The following is an 18,833-nucleotide window of genomic DNA, read 5'->3' on the forward strand; positions in this document are numbered from 1 at the left end:
CCGAGGAACCTAAATCTGTATTTCCCCTAGGAGCTGTGGTTCAGTACTTGCTACTTCAGTCAGCGTTCACCATGACGTTATAGAACATAATTACCAAGAACAATGAGAATCAACTGTACACCTTAGCTTTGATCAAATACATTTGATCTAGTTCATTCCTTTTAATTGCTTTATCCATTGGTCACATGACTAGTCCTCATTATATTTAGCCATTTCCCCACCAGTCCACAGTTTCGCTTTCCCAATGCTGTGATGAACCGTCTTAAACACATCTCCTTGAGCACATGTGCAGTTGTTTCTCTAGGACCGGGTCCTACTTTATTTTTTTTTTTTGGCCGCGTTGGGTCTTCATTGCTGCGCAAGGGCTTTCTCTAGTTGTGGTGAGCGGGGTCTACTCTGCGTTGCGGTGCACGGGCTTCTTATTGTGGTGGCTTCTCTTGTTGTGGATCAGTGGCTCTAGGCGTGCGGGCTTCAGTAGTTGCAGCACGCAGGCTCAGTAGTTGTGGCGCACGGGTTTCGTTGCTCCGCAGCATGTGGGATGTTCCCAGACCAGGGCTCGAACCCATGTCCCCTGCATTGGCAGGCAGATTCTTAACCATTGCGCCACAGGGAAGTTCCTGGGTCCTACTTTAAATAGATATCACCTCACTGTCTTGCAAGGTAGTTTATACCAGCAATGCATGAGAGTAATGATGCTCACCTCCTCAAAACTTCAGCACTCAGGATTATCAAACGTTAAGATTTTGACCGTGTTAAGAGGGAAAAATCATTATCCTGTTTTTAATTTGTATTTGCTTTGCACCCTGGAAGGCTCTCTTCTTTTCCTAGGCTGCTGGAGTCAAATTACCCACGGGCATAGAGGAGTTCTTTCTTATGCAACTCCCAGCATGTCACTATTTTCCTCCATAATGAAGAAAATCTAAAGTCTAGACAACCGGCAACGCAGCGGTTATCCACTGGTATGAGGCCCAAGTGATGACCCTGCTGCCTGACTTCTCACCGAGACCCTGACAGATAATTATTTTGACAGGAGATGTGAGGCAGAGGAAATACCTGCTGGGCAGCAGACAGCACAGTGGTGATGAGAAAGGCTTCTGGAAATAAGACTACAGCTGAGCTTCACCATGACCTTGTATGAATTACTTAATTACTCTGAACTCCACTTTCTTCACCTGTCAAATAGGGAAATTAAAAGAACTATTGCATAGGGTTTTGGAGTGACAGCTTGTTACTAAGGCTTGTCTTGGCCATGTACGATAAAAGAAATTGGACCCAGGAGACTGCCCCACGTACCACAAAAGAAACTGAAACCAGAAACCTGGTGTAATGGAAAGACCACTGGGTCAGAAGCCAGAAGACAGGTGCTCTAGTTCCCCTCTGCCTCGAACAAGTGAGGGAAGTTCATGTAAGTTGCGTAGCTCTCTTTGGCTTATTTCTTTACCTGTAGAATCAAGGCATGTATGATGTCCAGGGACCTTCAGTACAGACACTGAATTATTTTCTAGAAGCTGCCTTCCTTCTCATTCTAAATGCATGCTGACTGGGGGAGCGGCTGTGTTGGTGTGAGGTAGCCCCTCTCCTGGCCACTGTTGGGTGTTCAGGGTCTGACAGTCAGTCTTTTCTTGGCATTTAGCCACTAGAATTGAGGAAAAGGGGGTTTATACCGAGGGCAAGCATATCTGGGGGCTGACAGGGTGCATGCTCTCTGCCCATGGACCAGAGAAGTCCAAGGGGAAGCAGAGTAGGGGTGGAGAGAAAGCAAAGCTGTCATTCACTATGCGTCTCCTTATTTCCATGAGTAATATAACACAATCCGCCCTTCTAAAGCTAGTTCAAGTTGAATTTCTATTACTTTCAACCAAAAGAATCCCAAACATTTTTACTAAGGTAGTATAAAAGTTTTCCACCTGTAAAATTCTACAGATGAGGAATCGGTGATACTAAGAGCATCTGGCCCTAATGCCTTGCCCTCCCGTGGGGCAGGCCTTTGTGATGTGACTGAAGCGGGCACAAGAGTCCTGCCTCCTACGGTGGCCTGCAGGTGGTCTCACACCTCAGAAGGCCTTGTAGGTTGAAGCTGGGTCAAGGCTTTGCATTCAGCGGGAGAAATCACTAATCAGCAGACTAAGTCTTTGGCAGGACTGGATTTTTAACCAGGCGATCTGAATGTTCATAAATGTTTATTAATGACTGTGTGATTGACTAAAGGAATGATCAAAGGAGTGGTGGGCTGACTGGGGGTCTTGAAAGGAACAATTACTGGGTACGGAAAGTCAAGGCCTGTGGAAGTCCATCTGGCCTCCCACTTAGCAACAGGGCCTTGAAGGGCTGCAGTAAGTGTGGACTTTACCCGGGCTGGTTGATGGGAGGTGTGTCTTAGGAACACTGTTAGGGCCTTCAATAGTGCCTGATAAAGCAGATACCAAGAGGTTAAGTAAAAGCAGCCCTGGGAATTCCCTGGCGGTCCAGTGGTTAGGACTCTGCGCTTTCACTGCCGAGGGCGAGGGTTCAATCCCTGGTGGGGGAACTAGGATCTCGCAAGTTGCTTGGTGCGGCCAAAAAAAAAAAAAAAAAAAGGCAGCCCTGCCCAGGTTGCAAGTCATCAGAAGGCTCAGGATAGACATGCATTTTTCAGCCCCTAGATTCAGTGTCCTCTCTCACTGGGTGGCAGAAATGGTGGGCCCCAGGATGGGTAGGTTTTGGTCATCTTGTAGACAGGGCCTCATTCACAGGAGGCCTCTAAGATTCTCTTGGAGGTCTCGGAGCGGCCTGAGAATGCAACCTCAGGAGCTCCCCTGCCCCCAGCTGTGGCTGGTGCGGGAATTCACTGCCTGTGGGTACAAAGCCACCCCTGTGCCTGAGTTCACGTCCACACAGCCAGTGAGCACAAGAGCCTACTCTCTTCCTAACTGTACGATAAAGGTTCCTGTCTTGATCACTCCTGGAAATACCCTGTCCCCACCGATCCACCGATCCAGCAGCGGTTTTCGGTTCTGCCCAAAAGCACACAAGCCTCCGCTCAGTTTCCCTCTGAAATCCCTTCTCTAGGTGCACTTTGACCTCCACGTCCCTGCCTAGCCTCTCATCAGCATTTCTCAAGCTGTGGGTTGTGTCTCCTTAGCAGGTCACGAAATTAACAGAGACTCTGGACTCATTTTTTTGTTTTTGTTTTTAAATGAAATAGAAAAAAACTATTAAACATATCATTCTTTTCCTGGCTTACTGCAATCACCCTCCCTACACATCTCTAGCCGGTAAACTCCTACTCTCTTTTTTTTTTTTTTTTAAGATTTATTTATTATATATTTATTTAATTTATTTTTGGCTGCGTCGGGTCTTAGTTGCAGCATGCGGGATCTTCGTTGAGGCACGCGGGATCTTTTCGTTGCGGCGTGCGGGCTTCTCTCTAGTTGTGGCGTGCGGGTTTTCTCTTGCTTAGATGTGGCGCGCAGGCTCCAGGGCACGTGGGCTCTGTACTTTGCGGCACGCAGGTTCTCTAGTTGAGGCACGCGAGCTCAGTAGTTAGGCACACAGGCTTAGCTGCTCCACGGCATGTGGGATCTTAGTTCCCTGACCAGGGATCGAACCCGCATCCCCTGCATTGTAAGGAGGATTCTTTACCACTGGGCCACCAGGGAAGTCCCCCCTACTCCTTTTTCAAGTCTGTGTAGCACATAGTAGTTAAGATGTAGGTTCTGAGCCAGAATGCCTGGGTTCACACCTCAACTCTGCCACTTTGTGCTATGTGACCTTGGACAAGTTACTGAACTCCTCTGGGTCTCTATTTCCTCTTCTGTAAAATGGGAATTATAGGAGCACCTACTTCACAGGTTTGTTGTGAGAATAAAATGAGTTAACATACACTAATAGCGCAAAACAGCAATGCACATATTAATATCAGTAAGTGTTAGGTATAATCATTATTATCTCTTTAAAGCTCTCCTGGACTCCCTAGGCAGACCCTGGCATTCTTTGATCAGAGGGCCCCCAGTGCCAGGTGACTTCCCAAGGCCTCTGAAGTGCATACTTCATATAGCCAACATCCCATTTCTCTGTGATGAGAGCGTCTTCCCACCAGCCTGAAACCCTCAGACCTGGCAGGTGGAGGGTAAGAGTTCTGAAGCCAGAGAGACTCCAACTCTGCCACCTGGAGCCACTTGTCCTTTCTAAGCCCCAGTTTCTACTTCTGTAAAATGGGGTAATAATAGTACCTGCTTCACAGGGCTGTTATAAGTATTCAATGAAATAACATATTGGTAAGTACCTAGCCCAGGACAAAACTGGCTGTTATTCTCAGAGTGTAGCTCAATAAATGTTTAAGGAACAAATGAGACTTCCAAAACCCAAGAGAACTGCCATCTGCAACATGGTAGACGCTGTTGTCTGAGGATTGGAGGGCAGGTCAAAGCTGAGGCCAACTGCCTACCCTGCTGGTCCTTCGTGTGTTTGACTGTAATCATACACAACATGGTGCACACTGAATGGGGCTCTACAGTTTATAACGCCTGTTCACACATCTAGTCTCCGCAGGTAAAATCCCCAGTTTACAGATGTGCTCAGCACCTATACAGCTGGCAGGTGGGGTCATTGAAATCTCAGTCTATCCCTCCCCATCACAAAGGCTTCCCATCAAACTCCGAGGTGAATATCAACCTCAGAGCTGGTGTGCCTAGCATGGCTGGACTGCGGAGGCTGTCTGCAGAAAACCGTTTACCTTAAAAGAGGAATTTCTATCTCCCAATGCGAAGAGGAATGACATGAGCAGGAGGTTTGGAAGTAGAACCCACCATCTCCTGGCTGCTTGGGAATTCACTTAACAAGTTTACAGTCCTGTGAAAGGGAGGGATAGCATCGTGCTGCCTCCCCAGATTTTCGTGAGGATAAAGTGCGAAAACACAAGAGAAAGTGCTTTGTAAATGTTAGTTATTGCGATCCTTACTGCACGGTTGATGAAGAGGCCCCGGGGCCTCCTTCACCTTTCAAGACAGTTGACAAGTCTGCTCAGCAGAGCCCTGCAATGAGGAGAGACAGGAGCTGGTCTTCTGTGGGGTAGGAAGGGGGATTCAGTTCCCGGGCCCTAACAAATGAATGAATGAATGGCACAATACTGATGTTTTCTTAGAGCTTCAAGATTACAGAAACGGGAGTAGCCAAACTGCCTTTTAATTTTGCTGCCAGGCCATAAAGCACAGAGAAGCTTCTTCTACGAACAAGTCCACATCCTCAGCCTCATATTACCTTTCCCTTTGCTGAGCAATTCAGAGAGCTTATAAAAGAACTCATCCATTAACATTTTTCCAAGACAACTGAATAAACACGTCAAAACTGTTACAGAACCAATTTCTTTTTTTAATATTTCCAGGAAAGGGGGAATATAAATTCTGCAGAAGTCATTTAAAGTCATAAAACCTTAAAAATGTTTGCAGTGCATTCTACTGGCTGAAGTTTTCCAGGTGACTCAGGCCACGGCACGCCACAGAGACCCAGCCCCTCTGCGGCGCCAGGGAAATGGCACTTCTGAATGTTTTCCAAGTGACACTGCAGAGCAAAAGTTTCTTTTTCCTTCATGGCCTTGATTTTTTAAGTAAAACTTTTGATTTTGGAGTCAAGAATTCATGGGGTCTCTGCTTTTTGAAGTTAGTTTTCAGCAGAGAATTTTTTAAAAAGACGTCAAAAGCACACCATACTTCCTTCCTGAGGCTTTGACAGGGTCGGGGGAGGTTGGTGGTTGGGGGGTGTTTCTAGGCTTTGTCACATTCTGAGAACTGGTCTAAAGGTTCCTGCTCCCGGTGAGTTGGAGATGAGTCTGGTCCTTCAGGTCATTCTCCATGCAGACTCCAGGGAAATACTAGTCATTTCAGAATAGATACTTGCTTTTGTTTTCCCGTCGAAGAAGCATGGCAGTTGGAGGGGACAGGGACCAATGGGGGTGGGCAAAGCTGGATTGGACACTGTTTACCAGGTCAGGAGGCTTGTTTCCCATTTCCAGGGACTAGTGTGGAGCCTGGGTTGGCAGCCTGGCGCCCTGCCCTTCTGGAGGAGAAAAGGACGAGAAGACGGTGGCAGAAGCAGGAAACTGGGGAGAGGGCAAGTTGACCTGCTGGGAAAGCTGAGGCAGGAGCTCGGCTTGGAGGTAGCTGGGAGGAGTCTGGCAAGAAAGGGTGAAAGAAGCCTTGGGGAGGGTAGGGTTAGAAAGCAAGACGGGGAAGAAGACCCTTAAAGCAGAAGAATGCAGCTCAAGGACTTGGGGAGGCATGTCCTTGCAGAAGGAGTCGGGAGACACCTGCCATCCTACCAGGTGGGAAGGTACCAGGAGCACGTCTTGGTCTTCCCCGTACACTGGGCTGCTTTCTGGGTTGAGAAAACATCCACTGCTAGCACCACCATGGGGCAAAAATGCTCAGTATTCCACACCATCCAAGGAGAAGTTATGTTATTATTTTTGCCCTCCCATTCCCATGCTTACCACAACTCATGAATTCCAACCTAGGGAATGCCAGGGCAAGCCAATGTGCTGGAGAAAAACTTCACCTATCTACTGTTACTCATTCTGCAGTTTGAGCGTAAATGTCCCTTCCTCAGGGAAATCTCCCTGAGCCCCCTGGCCTAGGTCAGGTCCTGTCCTGAATTCTTCCTCCGTTACACTGTTACAACTGCACTTACTTACTTATTTGTATAACTGCATCCTTAATATGTCTCCTTGGCCAGAGCGTGAGCCCCAAGAGAGCACTGTGTCTACCTTGGCCTTTGTTAAACACCCCTTGCCAGCCCGGTACCCGGGACCAGGTTAGCACAGGATGAACACTGGAAGATGAATGAACTCATCCTAATGATTCCCTGAGAAGAGCCCCAGAGAAACAGGACTTACTGCACAACTTGTTCTGGAACACTGAGGTCAGCGACTCAATCTGGCTGAAGTTGGCCACCAGGAAGACGTGGTCCTCGTGCGGCTCGCTCCCGATGGCCTTCAGCGTGTTGAGGTCCACTTGGCCCACGCCGATGGCAAAGATCAGGATGCCTGTGTCCCGGGCCTTTGCAGCCACCTCGGCCACCGAGTCCTGGGGCCTCCCATCGGTCACAATCATTATGACCCGCGGCACGTTCTCCCTCAGTGGCCGGGCACCCTCTGCTTCTGAGAATGCGATGTTCAGGGCGTACTGGATGGCCAGCCCCGTCATGGTGCCCGTGGACAGATGCCGCATCCTCTTGACGGCGTGCTCCACCTCGGACTTCCTCTTGAAGGTCTTGAGGGAGAACTCGTTCTTGACGGTGCTGCCATATTGGAGCAGGCCCACCCGGGTGACGTCAGGGCCAATGTCCAAGAACTGCAAGATGTCCACGATGAACTCCTTGACCTTTGCATAGTCGTGGGTGTTGACGCTGCGGGAACTGTCAATGATGAAGACCACGTCTGCCCGCTTGTTCTCACAGGAGCTCTCTGGGGAAAGAGGGGAGGGCAAACGCATCAGAAGAGTGTTAAGCATAAATACACACTACTATATATAAAATAGATAACCAACAAGGACCCACTGTATAGCACAGGGAACTCTACTCAATATTGTGTAATAACGTATAAGGGAAGAGAATCTGAAGAAGTTATATATACATATATATATGTATAACTGAATCGCTGTGCTGTATACCTGAAACTAACACGATATTGTAAATCAAATATACTTCAATTAAAAATAAAGAAAAGAAAAGGAAAGGAATGAAAAGAAGAGTGTTAAGGACCCAGTGCAGGTTGGAAATCCTAGGGCCAGGGATCACCTTTCAAACCTCCCGTCTTCATCGTTTTTCTTCCCCCCTTGGGAAGGTTGTAAGGGTGTATATTTGCATGACTGGGTGATCATCAGTATTGGCAACAAAGATACTATTTCTTTTTATAAGATAAATGAACTTCAGTTTCTAGAAAGTCATCAATGCAGTTTTCAGGTGGGCAAACACCTGAGCAGGGTCAAAATTACTTTATCATTTACTGCACAGCACATAAGCTTGGCTGGATACTGCAGGGAGTATAGAAGACACTTGGGGGTGGGGGGCGACCCAAATCAAGGAGCTTACAGTCTACCTGGGGAGACTTAATTACTGGAACAAGGAAAGAATAACTAGTATGAAACTATGTGGTGCTGACACTAGATGTTCAAAGAACAGGGATATTAGTGGGCTGGAGTCAAGGAGATGGGACACGAGCTGGCTTTACAGATGCATAGAGTTTGGACTGAAAGAAGGAACACATGGAGACGGACACATGAACAAAAGCCCAAGATGGCATGAATAGAGTGGATAAAAGAACGAGTGATGAAGGCCCTGCTAGGAGTTATGGATAGGAATTAAGTTGGAGGGGTAGCATGAAGCCAGTTACAAAATGACTTTAAATTCAGACTGAAATTTGTACATGATGCCACAGGTGATGGGCATAATATGACTGGCATTATATTATGTAACTTATCTCTTCTGTAGGGAAGTTACATAATAAAAAGTCAATTGAGGGCTTCCCTGGTGGCGCAGTGGTTGAGAATCTGCCTGCTAATGCAGGGGACACGGGTTCGAGCCCTGGTCTGGGAAGATCCCACATGCCACGGAGCGGCTGGGCCCGTGAGCCACAACTACTGAGCCTGCGCGTCTGGAGCCCGTGCCCCGCAACGGGAGGGGCCGCGATAGTGAAAGGCCCGCGCACCGCGATGAAGAGCGGTCCCCGCACCGCGACGAAGAGTGGCCCCCACTTGCCGCAACTAGAGAAAGCCCTCACACGAACCGAAGACCCAGCACAGCCAAAAATAAAAAAAATAAAAAATAAAAAAAAAAAAAGTCAATTGAGTGGGGCAGAAGTTTGTGGAGAGGATATGTACAAAAGGGAGCCCTCTTACACTGTTGGTGGGAATGTAAATTGGTGCAGCCACTGTGGAAAATAATATGAAGGTTCCTCAAAAAACTAAAAATAGAACTACCATATGACCGAGCAATTCTACTTCTGGGTATATATCTCATAAAAACAGAAATACTAATTCAAAAAGATATATGCACCCCAATGTTCATTGCAGCTCTATTTACAATTGCCAAGATACAGAAGCAACCTAAGTGTCCATCAACAGTGTCCATTCATTGTGTCCAACAATGAATAAAGAAGATATGGTGTGTGTGTGTGTATATATATATATATACACACACACACACTGGAATACTACTCAGCCACAGAAAGAATGAAATTCTGCCATTTTCAACAACGTGGATGGACTTGGAGGGCATTATGCTAAGTGAAATAAGTCAGACAGAGAAAGGCAAATACTGTATGATATCATTTATATGTGAAATCTAAAAAAATAAAACTAGTGAATAAAGCAAAAAAGAAACAGACTCACATATGTAGAGAACAAACTAGTGGTTACCAGTGGGGAGAGGGAAGGGGGAGGGGCAATATAGGGGTAGGGGATAAAGAGGTACAAACTACCATGTATAAAATGAATAAGTTACAAGGATATATTGTACAGCACAGGGAATATAGCCAATATTTTATGACTATAAATGGAGTATAACCTTTGAAAACTGTGAATCACTATGTTGCACACCTGTAACTTATAAAATATTGTACATCAACTCTACCTCAGTCTTTTTAAAAAAAGCGAAAAAAAAAAAAATAGTTGAGTCAGGCAGGGGTTTGCAGGGTGGACGATCCAGACCATTTTTGCACAAATCTGGTTGAGAGAGAAACTTAATCTCAACCAGGGGTGGGTGGTCGGGGGAGGGAGGTGGGAGCAGTAGTGGAAATGGAGAAGGTACCTGGCCAAGAAACATTTCAACAAAGGGCACAGTTAAATTGGAAAAAGGCAAATGTCGAAGTCTCTCCCTTACCACCACAATCGCTGTACTCAAGTGGGCAAGCAAGAAGGCATTCTGGGAAGCGGGTGAGATTGGATGAGATGAGAGGCCTCTGGCCCCACAGGGTGGAGGCCGGGCATTCCTGTTGGGATTTCTCAGATGTTCTGAGCTATGGCCTCCAGCCCCTCCCCCCCCCTCCCTTTCCCAGACTTCCCACTGCTAAATCCGGATTTGATAGGGATTAGAAAAGGGATCTCAAATGCTTGCCCTGAATCCCAATCACTGCAGCTGCAGCAAGAAAGAGGGAGAAAACCAGAAATGAAGCAGTGAACCCAGTCATTAAAATGAGAAGTAGGAAAAGGCGGCTGAGGTCATCCCAACCGGGCCGGCCTGCCAGGTCGTGACTCGCCCCTGAGCGCCTGCACACACACCTCATGCATCGCAGCCTCACAAGTCTAACAATTTTAGGGGAGGAAGCACGCCCGCATGCCGGCATCATGGCAGAAAGCCAACCTTCTGTGGCACCCACATATAACACTGGAGGCTGGGTGAATTTAAGGTGAGTTTCTCAAACCAGAGCTCCCAGAAACTGCCCTTGAGGACGCAGGGATAAGATCAACATCAACCCTGACATTTGCAGGGTGTTTTAACATCTTTACTCCAGAGAGCTTTCATCGCTACGGTCTCATTTGATTTCCAGAATAAGCTCTTAAGAAAGGAGCTAGGAGTACCGTACCCATTGGACAGATGAGAACATGAAGGCACTGAGAGTTTGAAAATCTCTTATAATTTAGAAAAAGAAAACCTATGTGGAGACAACACCAACACCCATCTCACTGGGTGGTTGTGAGGATCTCAGGAAATGCTGTGGGTAAAGAGCTTAGCCTTGGGCCCAGCATGTGGAAACCCCCAATACGTGGGAGCTGCACATGCAGGCTCTGCCCGGCCCACACCGCCCCCCAAGTCCACACCTTCCTAGGCCCAGGCTGGGGAGGGGCAGGGCTACTGCTGCTGTGTAGTTTGTGCTGCCCAAGGAAGCGAGGGGCCTGAAATCCAGGCTAGCTCTGAGCCCCAGGGGCTGCGTCCACCCTGAGAGGCACCTGGAGGGAGTGCCTTTCTCTAATTTTCACAAAGGTGTCTACGGTCTAGCACGTGGTCCCGGGCCAGAGCAAAGCATGACAGACCTGCAGGTCCCCGGAAAGAGGACAAGGGCCAGGACTGAGGCTAGCCCCACTCCAGGAGCCACACCTGCCCCTCATCTCAGTCTGAACTTAATGCAGGGAGGATGTGACCCAATGACCTCCACCTGCTCAGGAGGACCGGAACCAGCCCAGACCCTGCCACGGAGGAGGATATTAATGAAAGACTCCTTGGAAGGGAGACAGGGAAAGAGTCTGCAGACTGGTTCCCTAAGAACTCTCCTTCTCTGGAAATCTTTGGAAGCAGGGGATCCTCTGGGACTGGGATTGTTACTGTGGGTCTTAGTCATGGTGTCAGCATCCCAGGAAGCATCACAATCAATTTAAAGGGAAGCCTGGAAGTTCCATGGGGAATTATGTGCTCAACTGGATTAGTTCCCATCAAAACAAATGGGGAGTTTCCACGATGCCTGGCATTTACAAAAACACCACAAAGGTTCGAAATAGAGTTGGAGGGAACCTCCAGAGAGCAGTGATTGTGAGTTGGAAACGACGAGTCCTGGCAGCCCAAGTGACGGAGTTTCTTCAGGATGTCTCCTCGGGTCCCTCGAGAGCTCAGAAGCTCTGCAGCTTGTCCCTGAAAGGGCCAGTTCAGTGGTTCTCAAACTCGAGGTGCCTCCCAGTTCCCAGGAGGACTTGTTAAAAACTAAGGTCAGCGGGCCTCACTTCCAGAGTTTCTGATTCTGTAGGTCTAGGCTGGCACCTGAAAATGTGCATTTCTAGCAAGTTCCTGGGTGAAGTTGATGCCACTGGTCCAAGGACCACACTCTGAGAAACCACTAGTTTAGGAACTAGAGAGATTTCCGGAGAAACGAAGTTCTGGCAAGTCTTGATCTCATATCTCACTGTGAATTCCCCAACGTGGGAAACTAATCATCTCTATAGCCATGCGGTGGGAATACAGTAAGTCTTCAGTCAACATTTGTGGAGTTAAATGGAATTCTGGGTGGTGGAGCAAGGTTTCAGGTGGAAGGGACTGAGTCAGAGCAGGCAATTCAAGGAGGTGGATTAAAACCACAGAGGCAAAAAGTGCTGGAGCAGGTCTCTGGGTCCTGCTAACAGAGTCACAGATTCTAGGACCCAAATCTTTGCCATTTTATGGGGGAGCATAGCCACTTTTGAACTTCTGGTCCATGGACTCACAGACTAATAAAATCTTAGAGCTGGAGGGTCTAAATAGAGTCCAAGTTACTCACTTTACAGAAGGGGAAACTGAGGCCCAGGCAGGTGACTCTATCTCCACGAGGCCTCATGGCTCATTAGGATCAGACCTGGGACCATCCTGGTGCCTTTCCTCCATGTCATGGTGGGCATCTGGGAAAACTCTCAATACCGCTGACATTACAATACAAGCTTTGTAAATACTTGGGGACATTCTGAAATACGTGCCTCACAGTTTCTCCACATGGGGACTGCTGAGAGATGTTTCCAGAAAATGGACTCTCCTCTGTGCGTGTTCCTTTCACATACTGGTTCTGATAAACAGCCTCCCTCCCTGTCTCAGCCTGTGAGAAGAACACACACGATCTTCCTTCTCGCCCCTCACAACAGACTTTCCACAGCAGTTGGAAGAGGGTTTCTGGGCACATCATAAAAACGTCATGCCTTGAACCAAAAGAGTAACGGTCTGAGCCTTGTGAACAGTACTTCCAGTTCTGTCAGCTTGACTCTACAGCCTACTCAATGGGCAAACAAGTGTCTCTTCCCCCTGCAGAGAAGGTGAACCTGAGCCAGAACAATTTTAAGCAACATTCCCACCCCAGCAGGATTACAACGTGCAGCCTTGGAACTATTTCCTTCCTCTCAGGATTGCAGATTTGTTGCTAATCGGTCTCCCTTGCTGCAGCTCTATTTAATTACGGCTGTGTAATTGTACAGTAAGTATTTGGTACCATCTGCCTGGAGAGGTCAGGGCATGTTTAGAGAAGGAAGGTATGTGAATCTCGATGACAAGGGTAAAATAATTTCATCCAGAGACTGAAAGGGGCTCTGAAATGCTCAGTGAAACAGCAGCAGAGTCCTATGACCTCAGGGCAAGCCCAGCCAATTCCACTTTCTGTCCATGTGGTCTTAAACCTCTCCTTCACCTCTTTGACCCTCAGTCTCTTCTGCGAAATGAGAATAACAATACCTCACAGGGCTATCGGGATACTCAAAAGAGAATATAATAATAATTTATAGCTACTGTTTATTGAGCACTTAATAAGTACCTGGCCTTGTTCTGAGTACTTTTACACGGGATGGCTTATTTATTTCACACCCAACTTAGCAAGTAGGTACTATTCCCATTTTACAGATGAGAACAATGAGTCTAGAAAGGTTAGATATCTAGCTCAGGGCCTCATACTTAGCAGGAGCCCAGATCTGAACTCATCTTGTCTGGCTCCGTAGCCCACACTCTTAACCACCAAGCAATGCTCAGAAAGGATTCTGTCCTTTTAGACCTGCCTTTCCCAGCACACTCAAGATGCACCAGAACTGCACTGGCTCTCTGGGGTCAATTCTTTCCTTCCCTGGAATCAGGGCCTGAAAGCTATGGCTCAAAATTGGCTGTCTCCTGCCAACTGCTTCTCCCCTGCTAAATGCTTATTTGTATTTTTTTAAGATTTAATAAAATGATGAAAACAGATGCTCGCCTCTCTGAATAGCAGCAGCTCAGCACATGAGGCTGCTAGTGGTTCACATTCTCATGCACTTAACTTGCCTACTGTGAGATTAGTAGGAGCTGGGCCCTGGGGGAGACAGAAGAATGGGACAGGTATGACAGAAAGTCGATCACCGATCGTTGATGGAACAGGAGAAACATGATCTGGACAACAGGCAAATGCCCAGGGTGGGGTGGAGAAGGGAAATGGATTTCAGAAAATGTGATGCTTCCTAACAATTCCCAGCAAAGTTCCCACAAGTAGATGGTTTGTGGGCACTTTAAAAAAAGAACTGTGAAAAATATAATGATACAAGGGGAAAAAATGGAATAATTTCTAGGACAGTGCAAGAGTGGATGGACGAGGGGACTGAAGTATGATTTCCAGGTGACACTAAAGGCCAACTTGAGGGTGGTGAGCATGAAACTGAAGGGACACCGATAGCATGTGGTGTGTTTTGCTCCGGCTACACTCAGCTGCACAGGAACAGGGGGAAAGCAGGCAGAAGTTGATATAACCAGGGTTGTCATTTAGCCAAGCGAGAGTGATGAATCAGGAGAGTGACAAAGGTAGGCAACAGAACGACTATAAAGATTTCCTATGGAATTAAACTGGGGGAACAGGAAGTAGAAGACAGGAAGGGGTGAAGGGCAGAGAAAAAGCAGCAGGGCCAATGGATTGAAAGTCCAGATGAGGTCACAGGATTGTTGAATCCTAGAAGGGGTGAGCTGGGGGAATAGGAGGTTTAAATTGAGATGATGAAGGGACTGCAGTTATTATAATCACAGGGTCAGGAGTATGGTAAGAGAGGTAAATGGCTGAGATATGGTGGAGGACACGAATACTCCAGTAATGATCCCTCAAAGGGGGCATCATTCATGTGGATATTGAAATCACCAAGAACTATGACAAGAGTAACGTTGGAGAAAGTGGCAAGGAGCCGAGAGCTAAAACTGGTTTTACAACTAGGACTAACCAGAGGGTTTTCTTTAACTCCCTAAGAGTGACCAGAGACACTTTGGAACATGATTCAAAGGTCATAAAGGGACAGAGAAAAAACTAGCTCACCAAGAGTTTCAAAGGGAGAAAAGCAGTTTTATAATTACAGAAAGCGGGGGTGGCGGTAGGGAGAACTTGATGATTTTGAGCCAGCAGGAGACTGAGAAGGGAAAAAAAGCATGCACAATTTATGTATTTACTCCTAGTTAGGATAGATCAGGAGAATCAGAGGAAATCTATAGTTTGTATCTCAGCAAGACAAATAATTGACTCCAGTGAGGAAGAAATGCAGATTCCACACATTTAGACCAGTTAGGTAGAACAGTTAAATAAAGCCAATCTTTGAACAAATATTTGGTGAGAACCTATTGTGTGTCAGGCTCTGGGAATATAACAAAGGAAAGACTCCCAATTGTTAACAGCAGGCATACAGACCAATGATAACAGGATACAATAAAATAGGCAGACTAAAAAGATAAGTAGGATTCTCAGAGAGAGAGGGAAGGCATGGCTGACTACCTCTGGGTGTAGGTACCCAGGCTCCAGGGCAGGATTAGCAATGTCCCCTTTCTTTTTTATCTTGTCCCTGGCAGACATTACTAATCAATTCCCACCCTCTCCCACTCAGCCTGGACTCAGCCTCAGGATGCTTTCAACACTGCCCTGCAAGTACCTACAGACGATGAAATGGAATCATTTTGCCAACCTGGTTTTAGAGTCTGGGGCTCTCCAACAAAGGTTGAAGTACTCAATTTTATCTACTTCTAAGAAACTGAATAAAGGTAAGTTAGCTAATCATACTTTTGAGACATTATCTGATAATTAGTGCTAACTTACTACTATTCAATGAGAAATAATAAGGGTGGCCACGTCGACGGCCTGCACATGAACTTTTAGGTAAAGTCACACTTATGATGGAAGGCTGCTGGTGGGCATGGGGTCAGAGCAAAGGAAATAGAAATGTCCTAAGAAATAGTCTCCTCGGGCTTCCCTGGTGGCGCAGTGGGTTAAGAATTCGCCTGCCAACTCAGGGGACACGGGTTCGAGCCCTGGTCCGGGAAGATCCCACATGCCGCGGAGCAACTAAGCCCGTGAGCCACAACTACTGAGCCTGAGCTCTAGAGCCCGTGCGCCACAACTACTGAAGCCCGCGCGTCTAGAGCCCGTGCTCCATAACAAGAGAAGCCACCGCAGTGAGAAGCCCACGCACCGCAACAAAGAGTAGCCCCCACTCGCCGCAACTAGAGAAAGCCCACGTGCAGCAACAGAGACCCAACACAGCCAAAAATAAAATAAATTAAATAAATAAATTTATAAAAAAGAAAAGAAATAGTCTCATCAAATTGTACAAGTGGTATGTATCCTCCATTATAAGAATATAAAATAGCACATCAGAATTCAAGGAAATTGCATCCCTTAAGCAATTGGTTTATGTGTATTGAACTATATGGGCTTAACAAAGACAGACAGACTGAGAGAAAAGACTACCGCATAACACCCACCATCACACTCAATGAGCTTGTGCCCACAGATGCCTTAGATGTGGCCCCTGTGGCCACCTCATGTGTTCCATCCCCTTGTGCCTCTAGACTATGACCAGCCCTGCGATTTACAGGTGATCTCATGGATATTTCAGAGGCAATTTGGAGCACCTTTGATTTTTGCCTCCAGTGCGACTTAATCTGCAACTCCCCTGTATTTAGGGCTCTTGACTAGGGTGCCATGGTCCTTGGCCAGGGCTGAAAGGACCACATTTCAATCCTTCCCCCTCTAATTCCCTTCTTAGTCAGTTGTCAGCTACTGCATTACCTCACGCCAGCCGTTTTACAATGCAGATGATGAGCTATGGCTTCCTCTGAATCAATCATGCTCCACTCACATCTTCCTAAAGAACCCCTGGGGAGTGGCCTGAAAAGCTGATTATATTATATTATGGATACACCCTGGACTTCTTAATGGGATCTAAGACATATCGTAGACACATTAGAAAATCAGTCCCCACTTGGTAACATTTTCCAAACAGTTTTCCAAATTCTGGGGGCATTTGTGGTTCTCACTACACCACTACACACTATGCTGGAAGGAATCGCTAAAAAGCTGAATAACAGAGTCAGGACCAGAAAGGATTTCTGAGGGCTGGAATAATGAGTCAAAACTAACAAGAGGAGGGAAGGGTAAGCTGGGACGAAGTGAGAGCGTTGCATGGACATATATACACTACCAAATGTAAAACAGATAGCTAGTGGGAAGCAGCCGCATAGCACAGGGAGATCAGCTCGGTGCTTTGTGACCACCTAGAGGGGTGGGATAGGGAGGGTGGGAGGGAGACACAAGAGGGAGGAGATATGGGGATATATGTATATGTATAGCTGATTCACTTTGTAATACAGCAGAAACTAACACAACATTGTAGAGCAATTACACTCCAATAAAGATGTTAAAAAAAAAAAAACTAACGAGGAAATCTAAGTGGTATAAATGTCAAGCCCTGAACATAAGGTTCAAAAAATCAACTGTATAAACCACAGAAAGGAGACATCTGGATTGACAGCTAGTCACATGATAAAATGTCGAGCCAGGACAGCAAATCCCAAGCCTTGCATGCCGGCCCCGAGACCCCCAACTCCAGCACCTGTGAGACACCAACCCCCCTGCTAATCAATCCCAGCCTCAGAATCAAAGCTCAGCCACAGGGGTCCTCTCGGCACAGCATCCCTCATCCTCTTCCCACCCCCTAGTGCCTGGAAGGGGCTTGAGAAACAAAACCGATTTGCCAGCCAGACATTCTCTCCACTCACTCCCATCAGAGCCCTCCAGGCAATAATGCCCCATCATCTCACCGATGGTTTTCCTGGCCTGGGAGAGTAGAGAGACTCTCTCCATAAATGGACCTTACTCTTCCCCTCTTTAGAGCAGAACTTTCCGATGACTAAATATTTTGGTGAGTTTCATCAGAGTCACAGTAGCTCAACTTGGCAGCTGTGAGTTCTCGGGATAAATGAGCCCAGGACGCTGTCTCCTCAAAGCAATTTCTTCAAAAGCCACCACCCTAAGGGTCACGGACAGCAAGGTCATGGGAGAATGAACTAATGAACTCTTTAGCCTCTTGGACCCACCCACCACTCCCTGCCCTATATCTTACACCTCAGTGATATCTAACAGTTTGTAGTTCCCTACACACCATCCTCTCTCAGCTGCCTCCTCAGCTTAAGACTTGGCCTTGTGGTCACCTATGTCTGAGCATTCTCCTACCAGCATCTCATGTATGGAGCTACCGGCCACATGTAGTGTCTTCTATGAATCCCTAGCACCCAGCAGAGTGCAACGCACATAGATGCTCAGTAGGGTCTTGGCTTCTTTCCTTCAGGGTGCATATGTGATGGGAGGGGTAGGAGGGCAAAGAAGGGAGAAGTTGCACATACCCCTCCACGAGCCAGAGTGGGCTGGGGGAGCTAGTCAGTGGAGGTCCAATAAAAACAGCCCACAGTGGGGATCCTCAATGTCCTGATGACATCAGAAACGCCTGGGGGTACTTATTTAAAATGATGAATCCTGGGCAGCACCCTAGACCCAGTGAATTAGAATCTTTGAGGCTGAGGCCCACGAATCTGCACTTAGACAATTGTTCCAGATGATTCATAGGTGTGACAAATCTGAAGACTCTATCCCAAGGGGCATGTGAGCCTGAGACACCATCAAAGAGGCCACAGAGCAAGAGCCCAGAAGAGACCCCTTCCTGTGTCTCAGCACCCTCCTCCGCAAGACCACGAGAGACCTTGTAGATATGGAAACCTTACATCCTGGATTCTCTCATGGGTTCTGATCCACATCTGGTCCATTGTCAGATCATGTGTAGGTCAGCTGTGTCCTGGCTTTTGATTAGGTTCAGAAAATGAACGAGGTAGGCACCATTATTACTTCCAACTCACAGATGAGGGCACTGAGGCTTAGAGAGGCTAAATGACAAGTCCACTGGCATGGGGAATGAGTGGTACGAGACAGGGATTTCACATCCAAGCCAGTCTGATTCTAGCACCTGCATTTCTACCCTCCGTTTCCCAGCAGGTGACCTAGCATGAAGTGTCTCCTCTGAACAGAAAAACGTCCCAGAGGAGAGGCTTATGAACTTACTCTCCCAGTCACCAGTTAACACATTAAACCCCAGTTAATA

At 47.2% G+C, this 18,833-nt stretch overlaps 1 protein-coding gene across 3 annotated transcripts in view; it reads right to left on the bottom strand.

The window, feature by feature from the left end:
- The window catches only part of MATN2 (matrilin 2), a 159,247-nt gene that overhangs the window by 95,040 nt on the left and 45,374 nt on the right, over positions 1 to 18,833 (bottom strand). For all 3 annotated transcript variants that reach the window (XM_036830498.1, XM_036830496.1, XM_036830497.1), the window contains exon 3: positions 6,869 to 7,438. In XM_036830498.1, the coding sequence (XP_036686393.1) occupies positions 6,869 to 7,438 (570 nt within the window). The remainder of the gene's footprint in view (positions 1 to 6,868; positions 7,439 to 18,833) is intronic.

This window comes from Balaenoptera musculus, chromosome 17 (assembly GCF_009873245.2).
Source record: "Balaenoptera musculus isolate JJ_BM4_2016_0621 chromosome 17, mBalMus1.pri.v3, whole genome shotgun sequence".
Lineage (NCBI taxonomy): Eukaryota > Metazoa > Chordata > Mammalia > Artiodactyla > Balaenopteridae > Balaenoptera > Balaenoptera musculus.